This window comes from Pteronotus mesoamericanus, unplaced genomic scaffold, assembly GCF_021234165.1.
Source record: "Pteronotus mesoamericanus isolate MK-2021 breed Mesoamerican mustached bat unplaced genomic scaffold, CSHL_Meso_final contig_702, whole genome shotgun sequence".
In the NCBI taxonomy this organism is placed as follows: domain Eukaryota; kingdom Metazoa; phylum Chordata; class Mammalia; order Chiroptera; family Mormoopidae; genus Pteronotus; species Pteronotus mesoamericanus.
The window spans coordinates 3,083,020-3,105,359 of NW_026555239.1; the positions used below are offsets into that span (position 1 = coordinate 3,083,020).

The 22,340-nt window shown below is 48.4% G+C and overlaps 1 protein-coding gene and 1 pseudogene across 1 annotated transcript in view; one reads left to right on the forward strand and one right to left on the reverse strand.

Moving 5' to 3' along the window:
* The window catches only part of TCF20 (transcription factor 20), a 94,448-nt gene that overhangs the window by 37,678 nt on the left and 34,430 nt on the right, over positions 1-22,340 (reverse strand). Inside the window, exon 2 of the mRNA XM_054582468.1 lies at positions 3,163-8,895. Coding sequence (XP_054438443.1) covers positions 3,163-8,859 — 5,697 coding nt within the window. The 5' untranslated portion in view covers positions 8,860-8,895. The remainder of the gene's footprint in view (positions 1-3,162; positions 8,896-22,340) is intronic.
* Positions 9,064-21,525, forward strand: LOC129077910 (glyceraldehyde-3-phosphate dehydrogenase-like; annotated as a pseudogene).

The following is a 22,340-nucleotide window of genomic DNA, read 5'->3' on the forward strand; positions in this document are numbered from 1 at the left end:
GCAAGAAAGTTAATATTTTTAAAGGGCACTGGCAAAGTGAGTGGGTACAACATAAGAAAATAAACTTAAAGCTGCAGTATGAGATTTAAGTTTGGTCATAAAACTAATATAATGTTATATGTGATTATAGCAATTACAAAAAAAAGATTGGTCCACTGTTTGTGCTCTGAAACCTATCATTAAAGGAGATGGTGAAGTCTGTAGCCCTGGTGGAGCTGTCAGAGAGCTATAAAATCTAGGGTCAGAGACTGTATTATATGAAAGTGTAGGAACAAAACCACCAGTTTTTACACCTTTTATCTTTAAATAAAGTGTTCCAACTTTTTATCCCTTAGGTTACATGATTAATTGAAGCACTTATGAAACAGCTGAGGCTGCAATGAATATTTTAAGAAACAAAAAGTTACTTTCAATCTTATCTACACAAAATGTTTCATGTTATTTTAACCATTTAGTTGATGCAGTTGATGCAAGCTGTAGGGGACGGGTTAAAGAGAAAGACTGAAGTATCATATTCAGTGCAGGTGTTATTTTATTTTGGGATCAAAGATAACAAGTAATAGACTAAAACTGTCAATTTATGAAGACATGGATTCCTGATTAGGAATTTGAAATGCAGTCAGACTGTTCACCAACCTTTTGTGATTTAGGGTGGTCACATCATTATTGGGTACCTTCTACTTTCTACAAACTGGACTTGGATTGAGACACAGGATATAGGGCTTTGCTAGGCAAAATTTAGCCTTCTGGTTACCAATGATTGCTATAGAATGCTCAGAAGTTTACAAATAAAAATTACCCTGAGAGATGTTAGTAATAATCTATGTCGAAATAAAACACTAGTGGATGGACAGGGACACACACCAAAAAGTAACAAATAAAAACAAATCAATCCACCGAATATTGTAACTTTGAGAGGGAAGCTGGCAAGCAGGCCATGAATGGGGACAAGACAATGATCAATGGATTACTTACTGAGTGCTCAGAATTGACTATTTTGAAGAATTTTGTACTTTAGGGTCTTAAATGTTATATCCCTTTAGGACTTCTGCATTTTGAAATGTCGCTGTATCTAAGAAGTAAGTCTATTTTAAACCTTGGGGTTTGGGAGTAAAGTTGATGATGGAGACAGGACAGGAAACAGAAGACAGACCAGGTGCATGGTCTTAGTAGGAAAGACAACCCTTGTGTGACAATTAGAATGTTCTAATTTAAAATACATATATATAAATTTCATGTTAACTTTTTTTTGTTTTTACACTATAATTTGAGTACTTCCTTTTTATCAGACACTGCTACAAATTCTGGGAATAATGCAATGATAAAACATAGCAGGGGGAGCTGTACAGGGGAGGGAGAGGACAGTCAGAAGTGTCCAAGAAAACCATGGTTCTGGCTGATAAATCCTTATTAACTATGACTGAAAGTCATTTGTATAATTGTCAACTATAAGTTTTAAATATAAATTAACACAAAAAACTCTCATCTGATTAAATATCATAGACCAAACATACATTTACATGTTTCCTTCCCACAAAAATAGGATAAACTGGTAAGACAAATTCATGAGGGTATCAAGAATGGGAGAATAACAGTAACACACAGGAGATGTCCAAATTCTGGCAGCTGGAAATAGAAGGGATAAAGAGCAAATGATCCAGCAGACTGGAAGGAAGCAGAGGCGCACGAGTGCAGCAGAGGAGCCACTAGAAAGCCAGCCCCGTGTGGCACAGAGCCTAGAAGGCAGTGTCTCAGAACGTGGGGGGTGCAACACGGGGCTGGAAACCAGAGAATTAACTCAGACTTTGTCAGAGGAGTTAGGTCGCTAAGTTCCGCCCAATTCAACCAGGTACTATCTCCCTTAGAGGAATATTCAGAGAAGAAAAAGCTTTTCAAGGTATAAGAAATGAAGATAAATAAATAAAAGGCTAGATGATAAAGCTGAACAGTGCATGGAGGAATCAGGACAAGAATGGAGAGAGAACACAGAACAGGACAGAAAAGATAAAGCCAGAGGATCAAAGCAGGAGGCGCGACACACCTAATTAACAGGAATTCCAGAAAGAGAGAACAGAGGAAAAGACAGAGGGAAAGAAATTATTCAGGAAATAACACAGGACAAACTTCCTCAGCTGAAAGAAATGTTTACAGGTAGCAAAATCTCCCTGAGTAGTCAGCCCAAAGAAGGAGAAGATGGACCCCAAGGCCTGTCATTTTGAGATGTCAGACCCAGAGGGAACACGAGAAGATCCTCGAACCTTCCCAGGGAGAAGACAAAACACATATATGACGACTGAAAATCAGAACGCCAGCCCTCTCACCTGCAACCCTAGAAGCTGCCGGACAAGCCAGGAGTCACGACGCCAAGAGAGTGAGATTTCAAATGACTTCAAATCTAGAATTCTATACACAACCAGTCTTCAATTACACATGACAGGAGTAAAGGCATTTTCAGTAGACGAAGTCTCAACCTATGTGCCTCCCGTGTACCTTTCTTAGGAACCTGCTAAAGAATGATGCACTCCATTAAGCGAGGGCCCAGACTAAGAAAGGCAAGGTCACAGTGTTGAGGAAAAAGCATTCACTAGGGGGAAAGAAGTAAACGAAGGGGACAAACCCCAGTACAACAGTTATGAAACAGACCTGAAGGATAAATATGCTAATTGCAAAGTCTAAATTAGAAAGATGCGACCCCCCCAAAATAAAAGGCCAGGTGTAGTAACATCAATTAATAATTTTGGAGAAATGAGAAGTTTTAGGACATATAACCATAGTATACTTCCTAAGTATTAGAGTCAGATATTGAAATATGGGGGAAAAGGATCAATAAATAACACAAAGAGCAGTAAAAGCTTATTCTTTAGAAACAGGAAGCTTGCAGAGAAATGAATCAGGAATCTGGTCTGAGGAGGGGTGGAGAACATCATCTGTTTTAATAAACTGAACTATACTAGCATGATCTTTGTAACCTATACACATACTACTGATAAAAGTTAAATCTTCCAAATTGCTCTAATTTCTGCCCATTTTGGGGGTTTAGGGGCTTTAATCTGGAAGAATTACCATGTGACATTAAGAATAAAATATTAAGGCTGAAACAGGTAAAGGTTGACGCAGCAGAACCAAAAACAGAGAGAGCTGGTAAGGGAGCCTCGTACTCACCATCTCTCTGGCTATTTCCAGCGCTTCCTGCAGGCCGTAGAGCCTGCCACAGACCAGGTAGATTCCGTTGGCCCAGAGAATACAACCCTCGTGGACCCAAAATTCATTGCTGTCAAGAGGTAGTTCAGGGATTTGTAACTCCAGCTCGGGGCCACCTTCTGAAGTGGTGGGCACGGAGGGCTTTGAGTCCAAAACAGTCTTTTCGCTGTTGCCTTCCGCGGTGGCTTTTTTACAGGGGAGCCCCCGGGCCAGGGACCGAGGGCCCCCGCCACAGTCTTCGGAGCGGTGTCGCCGCTTAAACCTGGGGTGGGCAGCCAGGCTCCTCTGCTCCTTCTGCTGCTGTTGCTCCTCCTCCTCCTCAGTGTCCGTCTTGGAGCCGTTGGAGGCGCTTTTGTGCCGTACCTTAACTTTGCTCTGCATTTCCGTGGCCCTCTTAGGAGGTGGGTTCTTCGGGAGAGTGGCTGCATAATCTTGGGGATAAAAGGGTCCAAAGAGGTCACCCATGTTCCGGTAACTGGCCCACTTGCCGCACAGACAGCAAACCAGGTGTCCCATAACAGAAGACTCTGTCACCACAGGTCCCTGCAGCATGAAGGATGAGGCTGGGAGCGCCTTGCTCTCGGTGCTGCTGGGTGGCGGGGTCAGAGACCTCTGCCCCTTCCGACCCCTCACCAATTTGGTCTGTTCTTCTTCTTCAGCGTTGATGATTGTACAAACGGCTCCAAGTTCACACTTGTTTACTACGTGGATATAAGGGAAAAAAGACTTGTTCTTGGCATCGCTTTTATCCAGTGGCTGGGTGGCATACTTTAGTTTGATCTCGGGTTCTTGGGGTTCTACGATGGGAACTGCCTGTTTGGTTTTCCGCTTCCTGGGCTGCGCCCCGGGCTTCCTTCTCTCCCGCCTTTGCCTCTGCTTTTTTGGCTTTGGCTCTCCATCTGCAGACCCTTCTGGTATGTGGGGGGGCTGGGGGGGTGGAGGCGGTGGCTGCTGCTGTTTCTTTTGCTTATTCACACTACCAATGGGCCTCCCCTTCTTCTTTCCGGAAGGGAAATACCCCTTCGGGGGGAAACCCTCTTGTTTGGGGGAAATGGTCACTGTATCGCTCTCCTTCTCTTCAGCCTTAGGATTTGCCTCAGGGGCCAGTCCACCTGCTGCAGGCAGGTTCTTTGAGTCAGGAAAGAGCAGAGGCGCTGCCCCGCCCAAGGAACCATCTGGTCTCCCTTGGTTACCCCCAGGCTTCTGTGAGGTTGCGGATGTCATGGCACCAGGGGGTTCCTTTCCAGCACTGACAGTGTCTGGGTGTGTCTCGGTCTTCACTTTGTCGTCCCCACTGCCACGCCACTCCTCTGAAGACCTTGTAAGAGGCTTTTCAATGTTCAACTCCTGGTTTGCTGGACAGACTAGATCAGATACCACCTCGCCTTTTCTCTTCTCCAGCTCAGCATCCTGACCAGCCACACCCCCGCCTTCGGGAGGACCACTCTTCAAAGACAGTATATCATCCAGAGTAACCGTGTCTCCCCCAGCCTCTGCGCTGTTCGAGGACGCACTCCTCCTAATATTTGGGGATGTGATCTTCTGAACTATAGCTTCCAATTTCAACCCCCGTCCTTTGCGTGGGGGCAGTATTTTGGTCTTAGCGGGGCTTGTGAGGGTAACAGCAGGGCAGTTTCTACTGTCTGAACTTGGAAGGTCCTTGGCAGATTCCCTCTTAGGGATGGACTTGAAGTCCTGACTGTGAGAAAGGTGGGCATAGGAATTGTACGCTTTGTCAGCACCTTCTTTTGATGGGTGAAGAAGGCGTCCTTTATCTTCAGTGTTACTGTTCTTCGCGTCTTGTGACTGTCTCTTACTGGGAATAGGAGAGATAAAGGAACGGACGCGCCTCCTCATGATTAGGGGGTTTTGAGAAGAATGATCCTCTTGACCAGGAAGCCTCAGCATGACGTTGCCAGGCTTGGATGACTGCGTACACTCAGCCAGTCCATGTCCGTCGGTCTCATGGGGTGGGCCATACCGCTTCTGATTGGACATTCCTGGAGGGCCGCTGCTTTTGGCTGGAGAAGTCTGCCGAGAAAGATCCCAACAAGATTCTTGTTGTAACTTCTGGGAGCCGTGCTTCAATTCGATGCCTTTGTTTGACAGACCATCACTAGGCATGAGGCAGCGTCCACTTTCCTGACCGCTGGGGTCGTGGTAGGTTCCCATTGGTGGGCCATACATCATACCATCTTTGTCGTTTTTCAGAGGACTCCGCACTCTGTCCAGGAACTGCTGCTGCCTTGGGCTCTTCCGGGCCCCCTCCTGCCTGTGCTGGGCCGCAGCGATCACTCCCTGAGCAGAGCTGCTGCTCCAGTCTTTATATTCCTCTTGCTGCTGTTGGTACATCTGTCTCTTGTAATGGAGCTGCGAATTCAAACCTGCACTGGGGTCCCCGTAAGCATGAGCCCGAGTGTTTGTGTGATATGCAGAGGCCAGGCTCTCCGAGTTGGGAGAAAAGGGAGCGTGTAACGAACTCCTGTTGGACCTCTCTGAAAAGGTCATGTGTGGGTTCATGTGATGAGGGTCTCCCCCTGGGCCCCTGCTCCTCCCAGGAGACATCTTCAATTTCTCTGAAAAGTCATGATACTGAGAAGGGGATCGACCTCTCATGCCCTCCCGGCCACCCACTCTGCCGGGGACGCGCCGCATGGGCATTGGTCTGCTGTCTTGCGGGCCGTAGTCGGAGAGGGAGTCGTGGGTGGCGGCTCCAGGGCTGGCGTTGCCTCGGTAGGACTCGTGCTTGATGCTGGCAGGATGGCAGTGGTCTCCAGACTTCTTGTTGTTGAAACTAGCTTGGGATTTGGATTGCTCAAAGTCTTCCTCTTTTATCTGCCCGCTCTGGGATTTCAGCTTTGCTTCCATGGACACCAAGCCACCTGGAAGAATGACTGACTGGCTTAAACTTGGATTGAGACGTTCATTCCTCCCAAGTCTGGTGTCGGCACCCATGTGTCCCAGCGAGTGAGCCCCCGGGTCCCTGACGATCTGTCTCAGTGGAGAAATGTCACAGATCACTGATCTTCTTTCAGACAGGGAACCCCCGGGCTCATGGGCTGATGACTGAGGCTCTATTTCAAACTTCCTGGGAATTGGATAGTCGGCCAAATTGATCTGTTTCATTTCAGGGGCCGTGTTGCTGGGTTTCCTCTCCCAGGGGCCCCAGTGGGGGTTTTCTAATAGGGATCCAATGCTTTTGTTCAAAAGGCCCCTGCTAGCTAATTCATTGGTTTGGCTAATTAAGACATTAGGCCTTGTGGATCCCTCTAGGCCGCCAGCCATGCCCTGGTGCTCCTGACTGCTCCTGGAGTACCTCCTGTCGGGGTGGTGGTGGTAGCCCTGAAGCACTTCCTGCAGGAGGCTGGGGAACTTCTCGTTTCTACCCTTTCGCTCCCCATGGCCAGTGAAATCCCCCTTATCCTGTCCCGTAGGGTACTGAGGGAAGCCACCAACACTCCGTGGCACGGCTGGCCCGAAACTGTCTTTGTAACTGTAGCGTAGGCTCCCAGGAGACTTGTTAGGCTCAGTTCTGCCCACGAAGCCAGGGCCCACTGCAGGGTGCCCGCTCTGGCCGTTGCCCTCTCCGTTGTGGTTGGAGTTACTATCTCCGCTCTTGCTTCCTTTCCCCCCTCCTCCTGGAGGCTCTGGCTGTGGAAGTGATGTGTGACTGGTTTCCTTGGCCCCGCCAGTGCTGGGCGGCCTTTGAGTGGCTGCAGGATCATCCTCTTGGGAGCCTTTATCTTGTCCGCCAGGCTTTTCTGCCCGAGTTGTCATGGCTTCCCGGGAGACAATCACCCCAACCGTCTTCTCATTGACTTTTGGGTTGTCCTCGGATGCTGACGCTGTGTCCTTAGCACCTGGCGAGGCCGCCTCTTCTCTGGCTGCAGGACTGGCACTGAGTCTGGGGGCTTCATTCTGAGCGCCCTGTGTTGGGGAGGAGCCGGCTTTCTCTGAGGCGCCGCCCTTGTAGGTGGTGTCAGAGCTGGTGCTCTGGCCACTCAGCTGCCTCACTCTCTCACCTTGATCCTCAGAACTGCTGGAGCAGCCTCCATCCAGTGACTCTGCCATAGGGGACTTCAGTTGTTCTTCAGGCTGGGAGGAGCCTTCGGAGTTTGTGCAGCTGTCTGCTTTCTTAGAAGAGGAGGAGGGCCTCTTGGAGGCCTTCTTCTGAGGCGTCAGGGCATCAGAAAGGAGCATGTGCTGAACAGTATTAGGAAGATTGGCCACTTGAGTACTCAGGGCACTCAAACTACTCAACCCAGGATCCGTCAGTCGCTTTTCTGGCACGCCTTCCAGTCCAAACCCTTTGAAGCCTGCAGTGTGAGAATTAGGACTAGGCATCATTGATGGGGTGGGGCTAAGCTGAGGCATTAACTGTAAGATTCTGTTTCTGGAACCCATGGGCACACTGCCTTGCCCACACTGGAGATTCTCCCCACTCTGCATGAGAGGAGATGGGGTAGAGCTACAGCTTGGAGACTGAACCACAGAGGCAGCTGGGGAAGGGTTAGAAATGGGGCTGAAGTTCTGGTGGAACTGCATGGGGGACCTCACAGGAACTTCGGGCTGGCTGTACTGCCCCACCTGGCTCTGCAGGGGCAGCTTGGCGGCAGTGTTGGTATACTGCATCACGTGCTGCGGGGCGTGCTGCTGCTGCTGCTGCTGTTGCTGCTGCTGCTGCGACTGTGGCTGCGGCTGCTGCTGCGGCTGCCCTTGCTGGGTCCCTTGTGGAATCTTTGCCTGTTCAAAATTTTTCATAGATTGAGGCTGATAGCTGTAATTTGATTGTGTTCCATAAGCCTGTGCATTAGAACCCACATTATGCCCCTCATACTGGGATCCAGCATTCACACTGTAACTGCTGTCATAGCTCTGCCCAGACTGGCTGAAACGCTGTGGTGAGGGGAAGGAGGAAGAGGAGGAGGAGGCAGCAGAAGACTGGTAGTGCTGGCCAAACTGACCCACTCGTAACTGGTAACCAGTGGCGGAGGACGGCAGGGTTGAGGGCCGCTGCATCGGCTGCAGGTGGGATGAACCGGACGCTGGCTGGCCAGTGGCTTGTGGCAGAGGCTGATGGGATTGGTAAAGCTGTTGTCTCAGCTGCTGGACTTGCTGCTGCTGCTGCTGTTGCTGCTGGCTGGAAGCCTGCTGCTGGTACTGAGCACTCCCCGGAGAGAAAGGCCCCGAGTAGTCCTGCTGATAGTGAGATACGCCACCAAGGCCAGAGTGTTGTGCTTGAAACTGGCCCACATGACCCTCACTCCCATACTGATTGCCAAAGCTGCTCCCCTGGGGGGGTCCATAGCTCTGCACAGGCCCGGAGGGCCTTCGCTGAGGAGGCTGCGGGGTGCCTGTCGCCACAGGATCTTTGTTGCCTGCCATGTAGTAGAAGTCTCCAGCCTCCTTCCTGAAACCCTGGTAGCCCTGATGGCCAGAGGCCTCGCTGGCCATTGCTGCTGCAGCTGCTGCCGTCCCTCGTCGTCCACCACCACTGCTGCCGCTACTGCCGCCAGTACTGCCACTTGCACCCCCAAAATTCTGGAACATCTGGGCCTGGCGAGGGCTGAAATCTTCTAGCCGGGATGAGCTGTGTACCTCCTGTGGGTAGCTCTGCTGGTTTCCGTGGTAACTGCTTTGCTCCCGAAAGGACTGCATACTGTTCAGCAGCACAGCAGCGGGCCAACAGCCCTCCTGGAAAAGGAAGAAAAGAAAAGAAAATATGAGACACGCGCCCCCCCAGTACAAATAAAATCAAGTCTAGATGATGAAGATATGATAATTCAGATGCCCAGATAAAACTGACTTGTTTGAATTTCATCTCCTTTTATTTCTTATCCTATCCATTTCTGAAAATGCAATATGCAGAGAAATGGCCTAAAGGGTGAGGCAGGAGCTCTCTGCTCCTCCTGTTTGACGAACAGCCACGTCTTCATGTACAGGGCCAGTCACAACCCCGAGACACCTAGATAGGGAAGGTCGGAGTGGGTGGATTTGGCCGTGCTGGGCGCCTGGTCACCAGGGCTGCTTTTAACTCTGGCAAAATGGGATATTATCGCTATCAACAACCCCTTCGTTGACCTCAACTACATGGTCTACATGTTCCAGTGTGAATCTACTCATGGCAAGTTCAAAGGCACAGTCAAGGCTGAGAACAGAAAACTTGCCATCAATGGAAAGTCCACCTCCATCTGCCAGGAGCAAGATCCCGCCAACATCAAATGGGGTGATGCTGGTGCTGAATATGCTGTGGAGTCCACTGGTGTCTTCACCACCGTGGAGAAGGGTGGGGCTCACTTGAAGGGTGGAGCCAAAAGGGTCATCATTTCTGCTCCTTTTGCGGATGCGCCCATGTTTGTGATGGGTGTGAACCATGACAAGTATGACAACACCCTCAAGACTGTCACAATGCCTTCTGTACTGCCAATTACTTGGTCTTCTGCCCAAGGTCATCCGTGACATCGCGGAGGGATCATGACCACAGTCCATGCCATCACGGCCGCCCGGAAGACCATGGATGGCCCCCTTCGGGAGGCTGTGGAGTGATGGCCGAGGGGCTGCTCAGAACATCACTCCTGCTTCTACTGGTGTCATGGCTGTAAGCAAGGTCATCCCTGAGCTGAATGAGAAGCTCACTGGCCTGACCTTCTTGTGTCCCCACCCCCAATGTGTCAGTTGACCTGCTGCCTGGAGAAAGCAGCCAAATACGACGACATCAAGAAGGTCGTGGACACGGACAACAGTGTGGTGATTCTTGGGCAGAGAAGTGGGTGGAGGTGGAAGAGGGTATGGGGGGGGTAAATGGTAATGGAAAAAATACAAAAGAAGAAGGTAGTGAGGCAGTCCTGGGATATACGCAAGGGCATCCTGGGATATACTGAGGGCCAGGTCGTCTCCTGCGACTTGACAGTAACACCCACTCCCTCCACCTTCGACACTGGGGCTGGCATTATCCTCAATGACCACTTTGTCAAGCACATTTCCTGGTATGATAATGAACTTGGTTACAGCAACAGGGTGGTGGACCTTACGGTCCCCACGGCCTCAGGAGTAAGAGCCCACTGGATCACCAGCTCCTGAGAGAGGAAGAGAGGCCCTCAACTGCTGGGGAGCCCGGGCCCCAAACAGATCCCTCAACACACTGAGAACCTCCTGACCTCCAAAGTTTCCATCCCAGAACCCCCTGAAAAAGGGGAGCGGCCTAGGGAGCCTTACCTTGTCATATACCATCAATAAAGTTCACTGTACCCCCTCCCCAAAAAGACTTAAGGCGCAGGAGTCTATGGTAGTATGAAAAGAAACACTCTGGGTAAAAACAAATTCAATACAGTAAAAACTTCATTATTAAATAAATGAGTGCCACCCTCCAATTCAATTGGGTAAAAATATAGGACTATGTTATTACTCTAAAAAAAAACAAAACAAAACAAAAACCAAACCCCAAACAAACAGCAACTTTAAAATATTTTCCAGTTATGGTGGGGGAGGGATGAGGAAAACACTCTCGCCCTGGCTTGTATGGCTCAATGGACCGAGTACCAGACTGTGAACCAAAAGGTAGCTGGTTTGGTTCCTGGTTGGGGCACATGCCTGGGTTGTGGGCCAGGTTCGCAGTTGGGGGTGTGTGAGAGGCAACTGATTTCACCTCCTCTAAAAATAAATAAAATATTTAAAAACCCACTTTCATCTATTTGCTTTCATGTTATTAGACTAGTCACTGAACTGAGAGTCTCAAATGATGATGAGGCAGTCACTCCAAGGGCTGCGCCCTCCCTGAATCTGAGAAACGGACAAGCCTGAGGACGGAATTCAGTCCCTTACATCCAAATGCACGTCATGCAGGTTCCCTGTAATCCCCGACTACCTACGATGACTGGTGACCCGACTGTTACTGCCGCGGGGACTCCTCGCTGCAGTCGGCCATGCAAACTTAAGTGCTGACTTCTTCTTGACACATAATTGTGTCCAAGGCACCCCCTCACCCACCCGTCAATGCCCAGGTAACGAAGAGCTGGGAGGCACAGACCAAACAGCAGGAACCATTCTTGCCGACTCTTTCTAGAGGTCTGCAAGAAGTTCCAGCATCTCGGACCCCCGCGTAGTTTTTTATTTGGTAATCTAGTATTCACAGAGTAATTACTGATGATTACTATGAAAAAGGGAATTGAAACAGTCACTTTGGAGGACAGCAAGATAGAGGAAAATAAGAATTCACTAGGCTGAGGACCTAGACTCTTTCTAAAGTCATCTGATTGGGCCAACATTTTGCGAATGTAATTGGCACACGATGTAAAGTTAAGGTCTTTTAAAGTTAATCAAGAGCTGATTTTCTTTTGTCTTTTGCCTGGGCTCTTCTCTCAGAGTCAGAGATGAATAAGACAAGGCCTAGATCTTCCAAATGACTATAATATCAGTGATTGAAAAAAGAAGTTATGAAACACAGAAGTTAGGACACAGTTTTCTACAATGACTACAAAGCTGGTTTCTTAGTTTCCTCTCAGCGGGGCTGAAAATGGCACTACTGGCAGGAAAAGTTAGTCATTCTTTAAAAAGGCAAGTCGAATTCCTTATGTCCAAGCCCTGCAGTGGCTCCCACCTCAATCCAAGTGAAGCTGGGCTGGGAGGCCCTCCCCACCCCATTACCTCTCTGGCCCCTTCGCCCCCCCCCCCCCAGCTCTGCCCAGGGCCGCTCCCCCCCCCCCAAATCTCCCAGCTCGCGGGTGGGCCTCTGCTGTTTCTACTCCGGAACTTTGTTCTTGCCCGCACTGCTCTTCACAGCCACGCGGCTTGTCCCTCTTACTTCCCTCCAGTCTCTGGGCCAATGTCACCTGATTAGTAAGGCCTTCCCCAGCCATTCTATTAAAAAGCTTCACCTCAGCTCTCCCGAACCCCTCCCCCACCTCACCGCGTCCACAGCCCGTACTCCCAGCAGACACGGATGCGCTCCTTGCGCACCGCCTGTCTCTTTCCCACTAGGACACACAGTCCCTAAAGGGCAGAGGCTTTGAGCCTCGCTGCAGTCCTCCTGTCACGGAAACAGGAAGCAGCACACGGCAGGCCTTCTGTGAACCAGTAAACGGTACAAGAACTAGGCCTTAGAGAACTAGGCTAGAACTTAATATAAATAGAACATGATCAGTCTAAAAGCAGAGCTAAAGATGCTGAAGACCCTAACTGTCAAGTTTCTCCAGGCCCAGTTTCAAGGGGGGAAAAAATCCAACTTGAATCCACATAAGAGGCATGAGGAGACTTCAGAAAAATAAACACGAATCAGAGCTGAAGATGGTCAGTAACTCCAAAGCCTAGAAGCCTGACCTACTTCCTCCTGAAATATCATAGGTCAGACAAGGGGCTACTACTTTGGTATTAAGTTTGATTTATAATCACATGACCCAAAGTCACCTTTCAACATTCAAATAACCTCAGAATCTAAAGGAAACCACTTATTCTCTTCAAAATGCCTCTGCAACAGGCTATTTTCTGTGTTTCAATGAACCTGCTGGGCAACAGATACTAGTTACTGGAGTGCTTCTTGTAATGCTTGATTCCACACACTAACCATTACTGCACACGGCACTAATATCCTCACTTCACAGATGAGGAAACCCAAGCACAGGGTTGAAAGGTAATGGAAAAAACACAGAAGAAGGAGATAGTGAAGCAGGCATCTGTGGGCTCTTGAGCAGCAGTCCACCCCCTCAGGCCACGTTCCTAACACTACAGGACCCAGTGGGTCTATGACAGCCAGGGACAGCTGGCGCTTGTCCTGTCAGAGGCTGGCCGTGAAAGTGGGTGGCCACCAACAACCTTTCTCTCCCCTCCTTTCACAAGGTCCCTGCGCCCCTATCACTCCTAGGACACTTCTGTCCTGCTCGTGGTACCTTTCTCCTCTAGCTCTCAGTGCCAGTGGCCTTCTCCACGTGGGTTAAATCCAACAAAAAGACCAAACCTGGCAGTTTAATGAAAAGCTTCCTGGAGAGAGAACTGCTCCATAAGTACATGTTGTTTAATTAATCCTTCTGTAAACAGAATTAGGCTTCTGAAAAATCCAAGTGTATAAACAATGTTGTCACTTGCTCCAAATTTTCCCTAAACAGGAGCCCTAAGAGCTAAGGACCACTAACTTTAACATCAGCGCATCTCACATCAGGCTGTCCCTGGCTCCTGAGAAAACCCAAGCCCCAGAGGGAAGCATTTGGTCTGTTCTTTGAAGGTCTGTTCTCAGCCCTGCTCCCCCTGTTGTTATAGTTCTGGTTTATGGACTAGATTAGTGATTTTCAACCTTTTTCGCCTCATGGCACACATAGAGTAATTACTGAAATTCTGTCGCACACCAAAAAATGTATTTTTTACTGATCTGACAAAAGAAAAAAAAGGTGAATTTTGATTCATCTACACCAGACAACTATTGTTGTGTTGGCTATTGTTGTTATTTATTTACTGTAAAGATTTTATTTATTTTTAGAGAAAAGAGAAGGGAGAAAGAGGGAAACATTGATCAGTTGGTTGTTTCTCTCATGTCCCCAACCAGGGACCTGGCCCACAACCCAGGTATGTGCCCTGACCAGGAATTGAACTGGCAACCTTTCAGTTTGCAGGATGACACCCAACCCACTGAGCTACACTGGCTCATTTTTTTTTTAAGGTTTTATTTATTTACTTTTAGAGAAAGGAAGGAGGGAGGGAGGGAGGAAGAGAGGGAGAGAAACAATCGTGTGTGAGAGAAACATTGATCAGTTGCCTCTTGCATGCCCCCAACTGGGGACCTGGCCTGTAAACCAGGCATGTGCCCTGACTGGGAACCAAATCAGCGACCTTTTGGTTTGCAGACTGGTGCTCAATCCACTGAGCCACACCAGCCAGGGCGGGGCTCATTTTTTTACTTGAGAATCTAGGGGAAAAGAAGTCAGCGTGGTTCACTAAATAGCCAGGCACTGCATGCTCTAAAAATTCTTGCCCTGGCTGGGAAGTAGCTCAATTGTTGGAACATCATCCTGATATGCCAAGGTTGCAGGTTCGATTCTTAGTCAGGGCATATACAAGAACCAACTGATGAATGTATCAACAAGTAGAACAACAAATCAATATTTCTCTCTCTCAAATCAATAAATTTTAAACAAATTAAAAATTGGTGCGGCACACCAGTTGGAAATCGCTCAACTAGATGAAAAAAAATTCATAGCCAAATACCTCCTGCAGAGTACCAGTCAGGCTAAATATTCTTAGTGTACATGCAGTATCTAGCACCAGAAAGTTGGTGCAAGTCCATATTTTTTGGGAGTCCCAAGTAACTCAATTAAAAAACCAAATATACCAGCAATTGAAAAAGCGAGCCCACAGTCACTAATTTTAACAGTAGCATATAAAATAAGCTAATAGAGATCATTCCAATACTATCCCATCATTTCAAAAGCAAAGCATCAGTTAATCAGTTTTAAAGCACCGTGAATGATTACAGATGTAATTAAGAAAATGCGACACTCCGAAGGAAGTAGGTCACCCATCAGGAATCTGTATACATACTGAGCAAAAGAGGTTTAGCAATGCTCCTCCCTCCCCAACTCTTCCTTGCCCTGATTTCCCATTCCTGGTTTTCTCACATTTTCCTAACTTTCTGAATGGTTTCAGGAAGCCTCTGCAGGTGGGCTAGTGAGCAAGGCCCAGAACTCAGTGCTTGACGTTCAATGGCCCATAGTCCACATGCCTGTGGCCATTCTATCACAGGGCCAACAGCCTTGTCATCCTTAAGAAACCAATGTCAGCTTCCTCTGTCCCCCGTCCTTCACAGGTCCGACATCATCCCACCCCCATATCCATCTTTTCTCCACAAAGTTCTCCAAACTGTCTGGAGGGTGGCTTTTTAGGGACCCGCTTCCTCTTTCATTTCAGGGTTAACCCTTGATTTTCTGCTCATTCCCCTTTGTCATCCTACTCCATGCCCTGGGAGAAGGCACCCTCAGAGACTGTCAAGAGGCTCTGCTGCGCCCCTGGCTACTGGCCCCGCCTGGCTGGAAGAGGCCTGAGGAGAGTGAGGAGGAGGGATGTGCCCTCACAGCTCCTGCCTGCGGCCTCGGCCTCCGAGGCTGGCTGACGGCTGCACTCCGCCCAGCAACCTGAACCACCTCCCCCTCCAGGCGCCAGGAACTGCTTCCTCCTCCTGCCTTTCAGGCGTGGGGGTAGTAACAACTCCTGCCATGCTGGCCCAGGAGACTGCACTTTCTCCATTAGCAACCCCGAACCCTGGTCGCCCTTATAATCTGTCCCAGCTCGGCACTGGTCCCCTCTGCTGCATTGTGAGCACCCTTTCCAAGCTCTCCTCTGCTGATCAGAAGCTGGGAGCTACCTTTGCAGAACCCCTTTCCAGCATGGTTTGGGGTTAGACCTGGCAAAGAGAAGGATTTAGAAGGCAGAAGGGGCGGCTGACAGGCCCGGAGGTGGCGGCAGATGCGGAGGCACAGTGGCTTCCCCTGGAGCCCGGGAGGGCCAGTTGCTGCTGCGCTTCAGTCTCAGACGCTCCGGAGCAGCTTCTCTGACCTTACAGCGGATGGGTAAGCCCTTAATTCCTCTATCGAAACTCTTCCTAAGAGGGATGGAAAGCTTCCCTTTCCTGAATGAACCCAAAGTGATACAATTAAACGCTCCTCAAATTACCCAGTTTGAGTGTGCCATCTGTTTCCTACCAGGACCCTGACTAATATAGTTCTTCTCTCATTCCTAGTATTTCAGAGCAGGGTATTATCACGTGGGGAGTGAGAGACTTCTAGTCCATGCAATATGGCATACCAGAGGGGCTGGAAATCCTCCCTCAACAAAACACCTAGAAATGTCAGACCAAATGTACAGCCCAACTGCAAGAAAGTAAGAAATGTCCAGGGTTCAAAATTGGAAGGGATGACAAAAACAGGACAGCAGGCTGCGCGGGCAGGGTGGCAGGGTGGCGGGGCGGGGCCTGCAGGGCTCATTAGCCGTCCAGCACTGTTTTAGTGGCCGTGCAGAGGCGGAAGACAAGGCCTCCAGCCCTCTTCAGGTGGCTGGTAACGGCGAAACAGAATAGCCACTTCTCCACGTAAAGACTCTGAACAGTGCTGCTTGTGGCTGGAATAATTTCTATAAGGATGACAAAATACATTGATTCTTGGGCAGTCACCAACTCAATTTCAATGACAAAAATGTGGTTCTTTCCTCGACTGGACCCAACTTACCATTCTCAAGAACAACCACAATCCTCTCAGTCACCCTAAGTAATAAGCTTTAGAATAACCTCAAACTCCTTTAACTCTGCGTTTCAGACTCTGCCCGGCCCTGCTACTCTCCATTTCCTGTACTGGCCCTTTACCACTCTAGCCCTGTTCTGGCGGCAGAACAACCTCCCGGGAGTTCTCTTTCCCAACACCGATCACCTGGAACAGCTTTTCTTCACCTGCCTTTTGGACAGCATTGTCCACCCCATGTCCTGTGAAGCCCCCCGGCCTCTTCCCAACCCAAGTTCTGCTCCTCTCCGCCCTCGCAAAGGAACCTGCTCGGTCCCCTCCGTAACATCGCCCCACTCTCCCCCTGAGACCTTTTCGGAAGCACCTAGTCCATAAATTCCTTCCTACCCTGTCAGGCCGTGCGGCGCGGCTCTTGGAATCTTAAGAGCTCCTGGCGTGTGATCTCCACAAAGTCTTCCTTAAGCACAGACTTTGCTGGCTTTTCTCCCCTTAGTAAAAGCAAACTTAGTGAAGTGAATTTCCTTTTATCAGCACCTAAGGTGTGTGCTACTGAGGTGGTAATAACTACCATTTATCCTATGTGTCAGGCACTGCGTGGTTTTACATATATTTCAACTTACGGATGAGAAAGAACTCAAATTATACAATTTGCCATAAGTCACTTTTCTAGGATGAACTGGAGCTGATATTCTATAATTCAAAGTCTTTTGTTTCTAAAGCCTGTTCTTTCACTGCACCCCAAATTGAGCAAGAAGCACCCGAATCCAAGTTTTTAAAAATCCTGACAAACGCCCACGTCAACTCTGTAGTAATTGTAGCTATCACCCATTTACTGCATGTCTAACACAAGCCACACATTGTACCAGGCGCTTTACATAAATAAAGGCACTTAATTTTCACCATATTCTAAAGAGTATTAATGCTCCTTTTTGTAAACTGAAGTTCAGCGAAGTTAACAAGCAAAACATTCACAGTAAACAGCAAACGGGATATAGAGCACCCACCCCAGAACCAGGTCTGGACGTCCGGCAGAAGCCTTCTTTGAACTAGCAGCAAGGCGCTCACAAACCAGAAAGATTTTATAAAGCATCTTGGTATTTGCTGCAAGGGGGTTGACTGCTTGTACCTGGGTATATCTATGTTCTTTCCTTTAGGTGTGTGAAAACATGCGATCTTCCGAAGTAGATCAGGCACAAAGACCTGCCCAGTGATTTGACTTGATAATTCAAATTCTATGCCCTTTTTAGAGGTGGGCAGAGCCTAAACTTTTCTCAGTGACTGGAATGTGTCTCAGTCTAATTTGTTGATGGAGCTGATTTGCTCCCTTGCTTGGGAGGCCAGAAAGCAGCTTAAAGAACCAACTCAGTCAGAATTTTAAAGTCAGAAAAGAAAGAACCCCACCCTGACTGGTGTGGCTCAGTGGGTTGGGTGTCAGTCCCGCAGGGCGAAGGGTCACGGGTTCAGTTCCCAGTCAGGACACATGTGGGAGGCAGCTGATTGATGTTTCTGTCTCACAATGATGTTTCACTCCCTCTTTCTCCCTTCCTTCCCCTCTCTCTAAACATAAATAAAATCTTTTTTTTAAAAAAAGAAAAGAAAAGAAACTCACCAAAGTGCTACAGATGTAATAAGTTTGATTTCTGAGGGTCAAAACTTGAACTATATTAGTCACGCAAGCTATAAAAAAATCCACCTTCACCCATGATCATATACATGCCAGCAAAAAAAAAAAAAAGGCGGGGGGAGGGACACAAATTTATAGCTATTAAAACATCCCCCCAAATTAAGAATGACATCCCATCTGGCAAGGTTAGGATAGAGCTGGTATAAACAATAACATAAACAGCATAAATTATTACAACTCTTTGAAAAAGCAGTTTGATAATATAGTCATGCATCGCTTAGTGATGAGGATCTGTTATCAAAAATGCATCCTTGGGCGATTTCATCATAGTGCAAACACCACAGAGTGCACTTACACGAACCGAGATGGTATACAGCCTATTACACACCTAGGCTATATGGGATAGCCTATTGCTTCTAGGCTGCCAACTTGTTTAGCATGTGACTATACAGAGCACTGTAGGCAACTATAGCACAGCAGTATGTGCTTGTGTGTCTAAACATATCTAAACATAGAAAGGGTACTGTAAAAACACACGATAAAAGATAAAACACAGTATACCCGTACTGGGCACTTACCACGGATGGCGCCAGCAGGACTGGGGGTTGCTCTGGGTAGGTCAGTGAGTGGTGAGTCAAATGTGAGGGCCCAGGACATCACCGTCCACTGCTACGGACTTTATTAAACACTGTCCCACAAGCTCTCTGCCTGCTTCCTTTCAACATGGTCAGAAACAGGACGCTGAAGCTGTCACTGCTGCTCAGTGAGCAGAGGTGTGGGCCGGAGCGATTGCAAGTGTCAGAGAAGCCGGCTGGGCGTGTGAAACAGAAGTAAGGCGTGGGTCACTGCAACAGAGACTGTCGGGAGTGGGGGAGAGCTGGCCTGAGGGTCAGCAGGAATAGGAGATCAAGGTGGAGAGATAAAGGAACAGAGCGGATTACCATGGCAACGTGGTTTTGGCCATTGCAAGTTGGAACAGTGTTGGATTAAGGAACTCTATGGTATTCACTTAAAAAAAGAAAGTGTTTAACATGGAGACAGAGTAGAACTGAGGACTCAGGAGTCTGACATGGGAAATTTGTTTTTGGTTCCCTTGACCCTGTCTGGCACAAAGGGATCTCTCTGGCATTGAATTGGAAGAAATAAAACTTATCTATGATTTACATCGTTATAACCTGAAAATACACCCGAAGTCCAGGGGCGGGCTGGCTCCACACGAGCACGGGAAGCTTGCACTGAAGTGGTGGCGGCACCGAATCCCGGCACTTGAGCAGCCGGCTCCTGTGGGCCCGTGCGGAGATCTGGGCTCTCAACCAAGAATGAACGGTGATGTGCTCTGAGGCCGTCAGGCCGGGTCTGGGGGGCTGCGGCGCCCTCTGAACTTGGGGCGCTGGGAGGACAGGCTCCTCTGGGCCAAATCAGGTCAGTGGCCGACGGACTGGGATGTCATCAGCACACGCAAAATTGAGCTGCCAGGAGCGAGAGGTTGAGCCCCGCAGCCGCTGTTCCCACCAGAGAAAGGAAACCTTCCTCCCGCAGTGCGCAAGTTCAGCTCCATTGTATCTGATGGGGCCACTGTTATACGCGCAGTCCTCTGTTGACCGAAACTTCATTATGAGGCATATGACTAAAAATATTAGTATCTTTTGACCCTCTAGGATAAAAACCTATGTACTAGATTTTTATCCTAGGCAAATCTCAAAATAACCACACAGAAATCAAAGCACCAACACATTCACTCCAGTGATATCTATAAGAAAAGGCTGGCGAGAACTTAATTCTTTATCATTTGAAAATGATTAAGCAAATTATGGTATGTCTGCTCAACAAAATAGTAGATACTCATTAAAAATAATTGTAAGGATTCTAGCACCAGGGAAATGCTTATTATGTACAGTCAGATAAAGAAAAGCAGCATATAAACTCATACCTGTGCTGCGGTTACAACTATCTGGAAAGCAGGCATTTGTTTTGACTATTCGGGGTGGCAGGTCTGTACATGCATTTTCTTCCTTTTCATTTCTACTTACATCAATGCTTGCGTAGAAAATAACCACTTTAGAATTTTATTAATCCCATTTAAAAAAATATACCTCTCACTCTATCTCCACAATATCTTTGCTCTATCTGTTCCTACTGTGGAAAAAGAACTTCCCTGCCTGAGGGGAAGACAGGAACGCCCAGCAGACCCCACGGTCCGGTGGCAGGGCACAGGGAGGGCACTTGCCAGAACACTCTCTGCTCCTGGAAATCTAGTGCCAATGCCACACGGCACCGCGGTGCCCGAGCGAGTGTGCACACAGAAATCACCACCTCTGAGCTATTTTTTAGAATCAGGCCTAAAAACAGCTGAAATCGCCCTGCAGCGAGCAGGCCTATTTTTAGACATAATCTCAAACAGCCAGAAGGCTGGAGTGCCCTATCAAACACATGCCTCTGTCATTGTAGAGAAATGCCACAAGATGCTCCCAGCCAGGCCAGGGCAGCCTTCCCCACCTCCCCCCATGGCTGCCTGTGGAATAGTCACAGGAGCATCCCAAGGTCAATTTAGATGACCAATCTGTAACAAGGTGGCAACAGTTCTTACAAAAAGGGGCAGGAGAAGGTAGGGGACTAGGGAGGGGGTCTCTCTGGGCCAGCCGGAGCTCCCTGCGGGTTTTCCCTAATTGTTGAGCCTGAGCTTCTAAGATGTTATTGGATTTTTTTCTCACTTAAAAGGTTGTATGAATACATATTTCTAAACCTTCCCAGACAAAAATCACAGAAAGCAATTAGTGTTGCCACTTACAGGCAAAAAGTGTTTCATTTTATAATAGAAACAAAATTAAAAAGATACCAGAGGACTAATCCAAAGCAGAATTGGGCAAAAGCTCTATGATGGAAAATAGAAACTTTACGAAAGGATCCAAAAGAAGAACTGAAAGCAAAAATAAACAAGCCAGAAGAATATACAATATATCTATACAAAAAGAGGTCAAATTTCCATGGATCAGTTTACAACAGCACAGTGCGCACGTATCCCTTCGGCAAGATCCCCCCGCAGATAAGGTTTCACATCCTCTGCCCCATCACTCATATGTGCACCCACTAGCTTTTCCCTGACATCTTGAGCGCTGAAGACACGAAGCTTGCTTACCCCTGAAGGCTCCAACGTGTATTTCCAAAAACAAGGACACTCCTCTACAACCGCCATACAGCCCTATTAATCAGGATATCAGCATTCACGCTACACCACCAATTCAATCCACAGATGCCTCAAATCTGACAGACTGTTCCAACAATGTTTCCTTTCCCTGCCCAGTCCAGAATCCCATCCAGGAACATAAACTGCTTCATCTCACTAGCGTCCTGCCAATCCAGAATAGCCCTCAGTGTTTTTCTGATGCCCGTGCTCCATCTGCAGGACGGCCCTCCGCCTGTACGTCCAGGCTCAGGGGCCGCCTTCCTGGCAGCGATACCAGAGACCTGCGGCGGGCCTCCTCCTCCTAGCGGGTCGCGTCAGGGGGACTGATGGAGAGCCACCCCTCCCCCGGGGCAAGCCCATCTCTGCCAGGCTTCTCCACTGTGAAGTTACCACCTTACTGTGCAACTGGTGAGTATAAGTATCTTGTGGGAGAAATCCTGAAATTATACCAGTATCTTGTTCTTTGTCGCACATAACACCAGCTGACGACTCCTACGTGAATCAACCACCTCTACGATGGCTGCCTCATGGTAAGTCTCTAGCACCAGTAGCAGGCAGAGCTTTCCCCGCTCCGTTCATTCCTTCAGTCACTCACTCATGCCTCAAAGTGTCCCAGAACTGGCCAGAGAAAACCTCTCGAAGCTGCCTCCTGTGTCCATTCACATGACCCATTCACTGAGCACCCACCTGCTTCCTTGCACCAGCTGTTCCGGGCTCCTCTTGTGTGCTTCCCCACCCCGCCCCTGGAACAGCCAGCCATTTCTCTAAGGACTCCTGACTCCTTCTAGAGGATACTATTTGGGAACAAACAGTGGGGATGTCACTGCTTCTAGCTAGAACTTAAGTACATATGAGAACAGCCACACCCATAACCACTTCTGTACCCACTTCTATATCTACTGTATATACTCATGTATGTGAACGAGCCACGAGTTCATCTTGGTACCTCTAATTCCAACCCAGCACCCTCAGGTGCCTTCCAGCTGTTCTGTTCTGTATTTGTGGTGCCCTCCTTAGACAGTTAGGAAGCCGGCTCTATTATCAATGTATACTTAGGTATTTGTTTAATCAGTTTCCTTGGCTTGCTCGGTGTCACAGTCTCCCAAGTCTGCGGCCTCCT